The sequence below is a fragment of the Phocoena sinus genome, chromosome 6 (genome assembly GCF_008692025.1).
Source record: "Phocoena sinus isolate mPhoSin1 chromosome 6, mPhoSin1.pri, whole genome shotgun sequence".
Lineage (NCBI taxonomy): Eukaryota > Metazoa > Chordata > Mammalia > Artiodactyla > Phocoenidae > Phocoena > Phocoena sinus.
In genome coordinates, this window is record NC_045768.1 from 36473913 (window position 1) to 36486825 (window position 12913).

General features: G+C 36.5%; 1 protein-coding gene across 12 annotated transcripts in view; it reads left to right on the forward strand.

The window, feature by feature from the left end:
* RNF38 (ring finger protein 38) overlaps nt 1–12913 on the forward strand; it is a 123903-nt gene that overhangs the window by 78161 nt on the left and 32829 nt on the right. For all 12 annotated transcript variants that reach the window (XM_032634725.1, XM_032634726.1, XM_032634724.1 and 9 more), the window contains one exon: nt 6267–6460. In XM_032634725.1, the coding sequence (XP_032490616.1) occupies nt 6267–6460 (194 nt within the window). The remainder of the gene's footprint in view (nt 1–6266; nt 6461–12913) is intronic.

Sequence of the window (12913 nt, forward strand, 5' to 3'; positions counted from 1 at the left end):
TATTGGGCTTCCTTTTCATTGTATAAACTATTTTGAACAATTTTTGTCAATGCCTGTAACTTCGTTGACGTACCATCTATCTGTAGTATACCAAAAAGTCCTGAATTAGCATATCTAGTCTGAGCTTCAGTTGTCTGCAGAATGACTCCATGTGGAGGGATCCCTTGATTCACAGGGATCCCTTGATTTCGGGTTGTTCTTAGCAGCTTTTCTGTTTTTGTTGGTTTCATGTTTATGCTTCAGATTATTTCATTGATCCTTGTTTATAGCTTCTGTGGAACTAAATATAGCATTTGAAAACAGTACAATTACAGCATCAAGGTAAATCAGTTTTTGTGAACCAGTGATGTTCTAAGAAAAATCTAGGACTTAAGGTTGTTAATACATTATTCAGAAATTAGCCAAACAGCCCTCCCTAAACTCAGGAAGCCACTGCTGGGTTAGCAGTTATGGCCAATGAATATAGAAACATAATATTTTCACACGGTATTTTATCCTCTTCATTATGATGGAATTGCAATATGTTATACCACTACATTCCCTTTGCAAGCACTCACTGCACATAAAATTGTTCTGTTCTTTGGCCTTTTATGAAAAAACACAGACTTGGACTATGTCAAAAAGCAAAGTTCTGATTTTTTTTTTTTTTAATGCGTGGTCTGGTAACTTTTGAAAACAATATTTGAAAGTCTCTTTTCCCTCCCATACCTACAAGTAAAATAACATTCCAGGAGGATGTACTGTTTGAGTGGTTAGGAGGTTGGATTTTGTTCTGAAATCTTTTGAGCTGAGGAATCAAAGCTGTGCGTTAGAAAATTAAAGTCCTTTGTGAAGTATATGAAACAGGACTATATATATGTTGTGTAGTTCAAAGGCATTATATTCACTGAATTGTCTTTTGTACATCTTCACTAATAGAAACATATTTTACATAAATTTGAATATAGTTTAAACAAAGACTTCGTTTGTGGAAAATTAAATGAAAGAATGTATAGAGATCATTTTGTACATTATGTGATTCAAATGTAAAGTTATTAATTATTATTTACAAAAAGGGATCTGTCTTGGTGGTTATTCTTAGCAAGTTGCTTTATGTAGAGTGTTTCAGTTTTCTAAGTGCTTTCATGTCTCTTATTTTACATGAATGGAATTCAGTAAGTATTTCCTCTCCCGGGCCATTTAAATTTAATGGTTGTGGAATGAGAAACTTAATCTTTTGTCAGATAGCATAAGGCAAATAGAGTCTGGAAGTTTAAAAGAGGATTGGGAACTCAAAAATCTTGCTATGCTTATTTATTTGTAAATCTGAGATGAATGGTAGTCCTGAATAATGAGGGGAGAGCGGACCAGGTTATTGGAGATTTTATCTCCCCGACTCTAGTTGCCCCCTTGTTCCTTTGAGAAGTCCTTGGGGCTCACTAGTGTTTGCTGAAATCAGAGGCACTTTTCAATCACCATTTTTAATCTAGAACTTGGAACCTGTTTATGCTTTGGGGAAAGTTTGCATTATCTTCAAGACTTCCTGACTGACATATATATAAATATTATTTATATTTTATGTGTGTGTGTTTATACGTATGCACGTGTTTGTATTTTTTTTCTCCCATGGTATTTAGCATTTAATCATTTCTGATTTGCTTTTTTCGAAACTGTGGAATACTTTCTTATGGGTTGTTTTCACTGCTAATAATGATGTTTTGGTTATGAAGATTTGGTGTTACAGAGGTGTAATCCTGTACTCATTTTATCAGATGCTGAATACTGAGTATAAAAGCTAGCTGGCTAATTTTCTTCTGTCCTTCCTCCCTTGATCCCTGAATCTGCATCCGTATTCTGTACTGTAATATCTCTACAGTATTCTGTACCAGTAGAGACAGTACTAGTACCTGACTTCACTCAACATCTTACAGGTTTAAGTTGTCAACATCTGGTACTTTCTAAAGTCAGCCTACAGGCACAGAGTCAGCAGGGACAGGAGGGAACTGCTCCCCCCTGAGATTTCAAAACATAAATTTTTCTGTAATGGTGAATTTATCCTTAGGGCCTTTTCTTAAGAGAGTCCCTTATCTCTTAGTTCAGTGGTTCTCAGAGTGTAGTCCCAGACGAGCAATACCAAGCATCATATGGGATCATGTTAGAAATGCAAAATTCTTGGGTCCCAATCCAAACTGTCTGAATCAGAGACTGGGGAGTGGACCCAACAATCTGGTGTTTCTGATGCATGCAAAAGTTTGAGAACCACTGGCCTAGGTAATAGGAGTATTCCTCCAGATTCTGCTTTGCATTTACTTCTGTCAAGAGTCGTTGTGGTAGCATAGTTCTAGATCAGTTTTTATATTAATTTCTAAGTTTAGAGGTTCACAGACAACATGGGTAGTGAAAAATTTGAACCCCAGCCTTAGTGTGAGGAGCTAACCTGTGGTTTGAGTTCTCAGGGATGTGATTCCCTTCTCCAGTTCTCAGTACATACAGAGTAGACACTCTGTGCCAATGGCTGACTTCTTCTAGTCTTCCCTTTTATTGAAAGCATAGTACTTTGGAAATTTTGGCCTTATGCAGGGGTCTCAGCGATAGGACCTTATCTTCTCTCCCTCCTGCGAATATCAAAAAACAAACCTGGTTTTCAGTTTTCCTCTTTGTTTCTGGTCCTTGGAAATTTCTCTTTTTCTCTGAATCCAGCAATACCTTAAAAAAATTTTTTTTTTTTGTATTTAAACCATTATTTCTACATGTTTATGTTAGGATTTTCACTTTTAGTCCATGATTTTGTCACAGAAGTCGTTATAGTTACTTTATATCAAAATTTATTTGATAAAATACTTATTTTATTATACTTCTTTATACTTATTTCTGTTCTGTAGCTACAACAGTGATCTTTCATGCCTTGTCCTATGTTGATTATAATAATTGAAAACCAATAAACATTCTTCATAGTATTAGGATACTTGTATAGTCATTGCAGAACCAAGTAGCATGTTTGGCCCATGGAGGAGGAGTTGTAATCTTTTGACTACCTGTCCTACTGAGAGGATGCTTTAGGTGACAAAATGATATGGATTTGTTTTCATCTTTGTCCTCCACTCTCTGATTGCCTTTTTTTTTTTTTTTTTAATATTTATTTTCTTTATTTTTTTGGCTGCATTGGGTCTTTGTTGCAGCACACGGGGTCTTCATCGAGGCGCGTGGGCTCTTCATTGGGGCACGCGGGCTTCTCTCTAGTTGTGGTGTGCAGGTTTTCTCTCTCTAGTTGTGGCGCGCAGGCTCCAGAGTGCATGCGCTCTGTATTTTGTGGCACACGGGCTCTCTCGTTGAGGTGCGCGGGCTTAGGTGCCCGACCAGGGATTGAACCCGCGTCCCCTGCACTGGAAGGCAGATTCTTTACCACTGGACCAGCAGGGAAGTCCGTGATTGCCTTTTTATATTTCTTATGATAAGAGAGCTGTGGGCTTAAGTTTTATTAAGAACTTGTAAGTTCTCAATCATACTGTTTTTGAATCCATATTGTGTATGGTATTTTTCTCAAGAGTCCTCTGATTCGTTCTAATTTGTAATGATTGTTTTTCAGACCTGCTGTACTGCCATCACCCTGGGATTTCTTTTCATTGAACTTCTGGGTTACTTCTATTTCTTGGTCCTGTATTTATATATATGTCCCCAGGTGAAGGAGAGAGCATGCACGCATACATAAAAATCAATCAAGTAAAATTTTCTGAATGGATATGTGAGAAGCAACTTTGAATCTTGATACATCTGGCAAGGTCTTTGTTTTTTTCCCTTATACTAGACTAATAGTTTGATTGGAGTATAAAACTCTAGATTCAACATTATTTTCCCCCAGAGCACTTTAGCATCTTTTGTTTTCTGTGGGAAGTCTAATGCTAATCTAATTCTTTTTCTTTGTAGGTTACTCCCCCTTTCTTTTTCTGGAAACTGAGAATTTTTTATGCAGTTCCTTAGAGTATTAAACTTGATAAGGAATATGATGAAACCATATTGCATATAGTAAAATAACCTTTTAGTAATCCCATGTCACTAAATATCAGTTGTGGTTTCCTGTTACTTTGAGTGAAAAACTAAGGCTTATTACCATAATCCTAATGAAGAGCTCACTTCCACATATTTCCCTTCACTTCCTAGTCTTTTTTTTTGGCTGTACGTGGGCCTCTCACTATTGTGGCCTCTCCCGTTGCGGAGCACGGGCTCCGGACACGCAGGCTCAGTGGCCATGGCTCACGGGCCCAGCCGCTCTGCGGCATGTGGGATCTTCCCGAATCAAGGCACGAACCTGTGTCGCCTGCATTGGCAGGCGGACTCTCAACCACTGCACCACCAGGGGAGCCCCACTTCCTAGTCTTTGTCTCCTCTTACACACTGAGAACCTTTCACAACACAAAGAGAAGGGATGGGAAACTTTCTCAGTCATCTTTCCTTATCTCCACTCTTAAAAGTAATGCATTTGTTGTAAAATAAGAATATGCTAACCCACAACCTGAACATCACTGAAAATATGTAAAGGTTGATAGCCTAAGTGTTTTTTCAATACTTAGTTATTTTGTGGATCTGTAGTATTCTCCTCCATTTGGGCAGTGAATTTTTAGAATTCAGTTCCATGTCTTAGCTTGCGTCAAGCTTTGCGGTACAGGTTTATACATATGAAAGCCAATGATTATGATTGGTTGCTAGCATATTGTACCTCAAAAAGTCAATGTTAATCAAGTCTGTTTTACCACACGTGGAGATCACATTTCTAATGCTTATGTGTAGTTCATGTATGAGTTTGTCAAGTCTTAGTTGTTCTGTTGTTTTGTTTTAATCAGAATATCTAAATATTAATGGTTATTTTTCACTTTCTAAGTTTTAGGATTATCAGAACATAACTGATTTTCTTATTAAAATCAAGGGTTTAAAAACAACTAATTTTTTTTTTTTTTTTTTTTTTTTTTTTTTTTAAAAACAACTACTTTTAATAGCACCATTAAATATAGGGAGAAAATAAGGTTAGTGTGAGGAAAGTTACAAGAGCATTTGTATATGGTTCTGAAAACTATTTTCTATTTTAGTTATAACAAACGTGAATTATAATATTCTTAAGTATAGAAGGAAAATGACATGGTTTTTTGAATACATCTGCTAAATAATTTAGAATGATCAAAAGTAACCATTTAGCAGTTTGCTTCATTCCTATCAGTTTAATCAGTTCTGTTTTATATGCTTATATTTTAAAATCTAACATAGTTTGTAACCTCATATATTCTTTAGCTAATATTAACATTTTTGTTCTAGCAGCAGGTGCCAATCAAAAGTTCCCTAATGCCCAAATGATTAGAATTTGCAGGAGTAGACTGGAGATAGGAGAGGCTCTATTAGAAAACACACAGCCCATATCAGACTTTCAGTTAACTTGTAATTTTGACAGTTTTGATGAGAGACTCAATTTGAAAATTGAGTTGTGTGGGGAATCCTGGAGAGTTAATAATTCAGTTAAGTGATCCATACCAATTTTATAGCTAAACCCTTGAAAACTTTAGACTGTGCTTCAACATTAACAAGTATGGGTTTTTAATTATCTACCACTCCCATGATCTACCTGAAATGCCATGTCCTTCCCAAAGATATTCTGTGATATTCTAGTTAAGAACTAGATCAGTTGACTGTTTTTTAATGTTTTAAATAAATTTTACTTTGTTCACATAAACATTATTAAATAATAAATGTAATAGCCTGAAATAACAGGAATAAAGAGGCAGACAAGTGTGATTTTAAATCAAATCAAGGGCCTACTTAAATTATACCCCTTAAGCAGAAACTGACACACCGTTGTAAAGCAATTATACCCCAATAAAGATGTTTAAAAAAAATTATACCCCCTCCTAAATTGATCTCTCAGCTAAGAATTAATGCCTAAAAGGGTAACTGTTAACTGATAGGAGGATAGTAGATTTTCTCAGTTGAATTAGAGCTTTAAAGAGGTGGTCATGTACCATAGAAATTGTTTATTGTCCTGTTGTGTACCTTGTGTGTTTTTACCTGGTTAATTTTATGATATTTTAAAGAAACGTTAACTTTTCATTTGATATTATTTACTGTGTATCTCCCTTTCCCACCCCACCCCTCGTATCTTTTAAAGGTATTTAATTCAGGTTGATAGTGTATTTTCCCTCCTTTACACTTTGTGGTAAACATACTTAAACACCTATGCATGTAAACAGTAATGCAAAAATCCTTAAAAGATTTTATTCAGTTGATTGATTTTGTTGCATTGGCAGAGTGAAGATAGTCCAAGTCCCAAGAGACAGCGCCTCTCTCATTCAGTCTTTGATTATACATCAGCATCACCAGCTCCCTCACCACCAATGCGACCATGGGAGATGACATCAAATAGGCAGCCCCCTTCAGTTCGACCAAGCCAACATCACTTCTCAGGGGAACGATGCAACACACCTGCACGCAACAGAAGAAGGTTAGTTGGTTACAGTTACTTATTAAATTTGTGGTCATTGGTAGATTTGTGAATTTTTTTTAACATCAGAAAATATTTTTTCTGTAGGAATTTTATAAACACATCAACACCTTTTTACTTCTACGCTTACACATGAGAAACAACGTTACAAGTTGTTTAGATTTCTACAGTCCATCATGAGAGTTCATTTAGCTTGTGGCTGACAGAAGAAGAAATTGAAAGGCTAAATTGGTTTACCTAAAATCAATCCGTACCATTATATGTGAATTCAACTACCTTAAGGTTTAAGACTTTTTGTGGGCTAGCCTTCAATCCATATTACTGAAAAATGCATTTTATAGTTTATAACTGTAAAGAAATATAGAACCATGGTCTTAGGAATGAGCAACCTCTTTTTCACGCAATTCTTATCCACTCCATTCTTAGAAATGAATAACCTCTCTCCAGATATTCCTTCTGTATCCTCTAAGGCAACTGGGAGCTTAATTAAGTTTCTTTAAAATTGTGGAGCCTGTGATATGAAGAGTGACTGAAATTTAGTTTGACTTTCAGTCCTGTCTTCCATATAGGACTTGCCCCTTGCTTTTCCTTCCCAGGGGAATACATTTCCTGAGCTGCTTCCTCTTTAGAAGTTGTCTGAGGTCATACCTTTCTTCTTCCAAGGAAATAGAGCATACTTGGGATGAGGCGACTGTTTATATGTCCAGGATGTGGTGTTACAGACTAAATGTTTGTGTCTCCTGAAGATCCATAGGTTGATGCCTTAGCCCCCAGTGTGGATGTATTTAGAGGTGAGGCCTCTAAGGAAGTAATTTAGGCTGAATGAGGTCATAAGGATGGGGCCCTGATCCAAGAGGATTAGTGTCCTTATAAGAGGAGACTCTAGGAAGAGAGCTCTCGCTAGAAACCAGCCATGCTAGCACCTTGATCTTGGACATAGTCTCTAGGACTGTGAGAAAATGAATTTCTATTGTTTAAGTGAGTCTGTGGTATTTTATTAGGGCAGCCCTAGGAAACTGATACTGAAGGGGTCTTAAAACCCATCATTCATTGTTCCAAATAAGACAAGATAAACCTGTTCCTGAGCTGTATTCTGTTGACACACTAAGACTTTTACATTATCTGGTGCAGTATTACCCAATTATATGGGAATATTTAAGTAAAATAATGTTATGCCAACCAGGTAAAATATTTTATAGCTGTTAAATGTTACAGCATGAGGAAATAAGGTTGGTTGTTTCAAGGTTACAGCCTGAGCCCCTGCTGTAATCTTTCCTATTGCTTTATGGCGAAATGTGGCGTACATTCAGGAGAACTTGGAAAACAAGCGTACACTTAAAAGGATAACACACAGGTGTGCCCAACACCTAGGTTAAAATAGAGCATTAAAAACCCTCCTTCTGATAACCCCTGTCCTGTGATTTGTCATCACTCGCAAACATTTGAGGAAAGCCAACAAAGTGAAAGAAGGGCACTGAAACTCAATACAAGAAAGAACTTGAAGAAACCATTAATAGAAGAAATAAAACAATTAAGAGAATAAACAAAATAGAATTTTAGAATAAGTGTAGCATGAGAGAAGTGGAAGAGATTGTATCCATAAAAATCAACTGGAAATCTTAGTTGGTAAAATTAATAAACAGGCAGAAAAAGCATCTTGGTCCCTGGAAGATCAAGTGAAGGAATTTTCCCAGATTGTAGTGTAAAAGGGCTAAATGGAAAGTGTGGAAAAGAAATTTAAATATAGGCAAGAGTCATCAGTTCTGAATATGTCTAATCATATTTCCAGGCGGAAACAATAGAAGGGAACAATTTAGACAGAAATAGTACAAAATCATTTTCAAGAACTGAAGAGGGACTTCTCTGGTGGCGCAGTGGTTAAGAATCTGCCTGCCAATGCAGGGGATGCGGGTTTAAGCCCTGGTCCGGGAAGATCCCACATGCCACGGAGCAACTAAGCCTGTGCGCCACAACTACTGAGCCTGCACTCTAGAGCCTGCGAGCCACAACTACTGAAGCCCATGTGCCACAACTACTGAAGCCCGCGCACCTAGAGACTGTGCTCCACAACAAGAGAAGCCATTGCAATGAGAAACCCGTGCACCACAACGAAGAGTAGACCCCGCTCGCCACAACTAGAGAAAGCCCGTGTGCAGCAACGAAGACCCAATGCATCCATAAGTAAATAAATATTTTTTTAAAAATTGAAGAAAGACTTGAGCAAGATCTTGGTGAAATTTAAGAGTATGCACAAACATTCAGAGATGAAGAATGTTGAACAATAAGAGATCCTCCCTGAATCATACATCATGATCAAGAGGGATTTATCCTGGGGTTGCAAGGGTTTTTCAGTATCCACAAGTCAATCAGTGTGATACACAACATTAACAAATTGAAGAATAAAAACCATATAATCGTTTTAATAGATGTAGAAAAAGCTTTTGATAAGATTTAGCATCCATTTATGATTTAAAAACTCTCCAGAAAGTGGGCATAGAGGGCACATACCTCAACATAATAAAGGCCTTATATGACAAACCTACAGCTGACATCATACTCAACGGTGAAAACCTGAAAGCGTTCCCTCCAAGATCAGGAATAAGACGAGGATGTCCACTCTCGCCACTTTTACTTAACATAGTTTTGGATGTCGTAGCCAAAGCAGTCAGACAGGAAAAAGAAAAGGAATCCAAGTTGGAAAGGAAGAAGTAAAATTGTCACTGTTTGCAGATGATGTGATACTATGCGTAGAAAATCCTAAAGATGCCACCAGGAAACTACTAGAGCTCATCAATGAGTTCAGTAGAGTTGCAGGATACAGAATTAATATACATAAATCTGTTGCATTTCTATACGTGAATGACAAACTATCAAAAAGAGAAATTAAGGAAACAGTCTCATTTACCATCACATCAAAAAGAATAAAATACCTAGGAATAAACCTACTTAAGGAGTTGAAAGACCTGTACTTGGAAAACTGTAAGGCACTGATGAAAAAAATTGAGGATGACAAAAACAGATGGAAAGATGTACCGTGTTCTTGGATTGGAAGAATTAATATTGTTAAAAGGACCATACTACCCAAGGCAATCTACAGATTCAGTGCAGTCTCATATCAAAATACCAATGGCATTTTTCGCAGAACTAGAACAAATAATTTTAAAGTTTGTATGGAGACACAAAATATCCTGAAAGGCCAAAACAATCTTGAGAAAAAACAACAGAGCTGAAGGAATCATGCTCCCTGACTTCAGACTATATACTACAAAGCTACAGTCATCAAGACAGTATGATACTGGCATAAAAACAGACACATAGATCAATGGAACAGGATGGAAAGCCCAGAAATAAACCCACGCAGTATGGTCAGTCTGTGGCAAAGGAGGCAAGAATATACAATGGAGAAAAGACAGCCTCTTCAGTAAATGGTGCTGGGAAAACTGGACAGCTACATGTAAAAAAATAAAATTAGAACATTCTCTAACACAATATACAGAAATAAATTCAAAATGGATTAAACAGCTAAATGTAAGACTAGATACTATAAAACTCCTAGAGCAAAACATAGGTGAACTCTTTCACATAAATTGCAGCAGTATGTTTTGGATCTGTCTCCTAAAGAGAAGAAAATTAAAGCAAAAATAAACAAATTGGACTTAATTAAACTTAAAAGCTTTTGCACAGCACAAAATTCATCGACAAAATGAAAAGACAGCATACTGAATGGGAGAAGATGTTTGCAAATGATATGACCAATATGGGGTTAATATCGAACATATATAAACAGCTCATACAACTCAATGTCAAAAAAAAACTCAGTTAAAAAATGGGCAGAAGACCTGAGTAGACAGTTTTTCAGAGAGGAAGTGCAGGTGGCCAACAGGTACATGGAAAGATGCTCAGTATTGCTAATCATCAGGGAAATGCAAATCAAAACCACAATGAGATACCACCTGGCAGAACAGCTATTATCGAAAAGAACGCAAAAAACAAATGTTAGCAAAGGTGTGGAAAAAAGAGAACCCTCATACACTGTTGGTGGGAATGTAAATTGGTGCAGCCACTGTGGAAAATAGTATGAAGATTTCTCAAAAACACTAAAAACAAAACTACCATATGATCCAGCAGTTTCACTCCTGGGTAGATATCCAAAAAAACCAAAAATACTAATTCAGAAACATATGCACCCCAGTGTTCATAGCAGCATTATTTACGATTGCCAAGGTATGGAAGCAACCTAAGTGTCCATCAACAGGTGAATGGATAAAGGATGTGTGTGTGTGTGTATTCCACACAATGGAATACTACTCAGCCATTAAAAAGGCCGAAATTTTGCCATTTGCAGCAACATGGATGGACTTGGAGGGCATTATGCCAAGTAAAATAAGTCAGAAAAACAAATACTGTATGACATCACTTATATATATGGAATCTAAAAAATACAGCTAACTAGTTGAATGTAAAGAAAGAAGCAGACTCACAGATACAGAGAACAAACTAGTGGTTACCAGTGGGGAGAGGGAAGGAGGACGGAGAGGGCTAATATAAGGGTAGGGGATAAGAGGTACAAACTATTAGGTATAAAATAAGCTGCAAGGATACATTTATTGTACAACACAGGGAGTATAGCCAGTATTTCATAAGGACTATAAGTGGAACATAACCTTTAAAATTGTGAATCACTGTATTGTACACCTGTAATATCGTACAGCAACTACAATTAAAAAAGAAATAATAAAAGAAAAAAAGAACCTTCTTGAAAGAATTATTAAATACTGTACTCTAGGAAGTGGAAGAATAAATGCAAGAAGTAGGATTTAATACCATTTGATTAGGAAAGGAAACAAAAAAGACATACTGCTAAGTCTGAATAAAGGTCTGTTCAAAAAATGAGAAAACATTTCAGGAAAGATCTGAATGTAAAGTGGGGACAGAGCAGAGAGGAGTAAAAATGTGCAATCTAGATGTTTTTAGAAAAATTGAATTATGTGTTTAAAAATTCAAGTGTAGTCACTAGAAGAATAGAACTGGAACATATAGCTTCCACACAATGAAACAGATAAACAACATATATAGAAAATGCAATCCAACAAAAGGCAGGTCAGTGAGACCAGGAGGGAAGAGCTTTGTGCTGTTCACAAGTGATACATCTAAAACAAAGTGACAAAGTAGTACCTATCATAGATATAAAAGTCAACTGAAAGAAATATTTGTCCATCTTATCACTGTTTATTATTTCTAGATTTTCCAATAATTCAGCTTTCTAAATGTTCTACTACAAAGGCATACATAACAGATTTAATGAGGCAATTCAGTAGAGACAAGGACCAAAATTGTCAAGGAACTTATGTGTCAGCGTGAGAGCTTGGGTCTTAATTTGTGTTAAGTTTGAGTTATTGAAATTATGTTTGAGTAGGGAAGTGAGAGCAAGAAGCAACAACAGAATAAAGAATATTAAAAGGGACCCTTAAAGTTTGTGGACAGGCTGAGTGTTTTTTCGGGAGATGAGTGATCTGGGCATATATTTTCTATTTTGATTGTAAGGTACACAGTTTTTCACATCATAATGTCTCTAAATTGATGGTATAGTATAATCTAATTGGCAGCTTTCCTCCTCTTTTTAGTGATACATTAAACAGTCCTTTGAAATATTTTTACAGGTATAAAGATATGTACATATACATGAATTAGTATACATAGATAAATTTTCTTGTTCTTTTCTCTTAGAGAGACTAGAAATAGTGTAGCAGTCAGCACACTTACCTTCTAAATACCATTCCACAGTCAAAGGAACCAGGGCTCTGGAGAACTGGTTAATTCCAGAATTGGTATAGGGAAAATACAAGATAAGCCTAGAGCATATTGTCCATATAGTAAGGAACAGTAGTAAAAGGGCACAGGAGCTAAACTGAAAGTGCTCCCATTGGACAAAGTTGAAATAATTTTAACAATAAAATAAAACAATAGTGTGGATTATAACCTAAAGAATAAAATAAATATCCATTAGCCCATACTCATAAATAAGTGAATAAACAAATATTAATGGGAGAGAGGGAATAGTTCTTCCTTATGGAATTCCAATTAATACATGTGGAAGAAATGAGGGGAGTAGAAAATCACCATTAGAATATTATAATAGTGATAGCTGAAGGTCCATTCATGCATGCTAAAGTTATTGGCAAAACTTTTAGCAGAAGCAAAATATTTGCATGGTCTCAAAGTATCTCCCCCCCCCCCCCCCAAGTATTTGGTAATTACAAAGGGAAGAATGATGATTTTGTAGTAGAGGGTCTTGGCAGAAACCAATTTAGCCAAGGGATTGGTGGTAAATACATAGGCATGAGTGATGCATGTGATGTCATGTGCCCCTGGATACAATGCACTGAAAAGGGCCTATCACCTCTGTGATATCCTTTCCAGTAATGCATAACGTCATGCAGATCATGGGAAAAC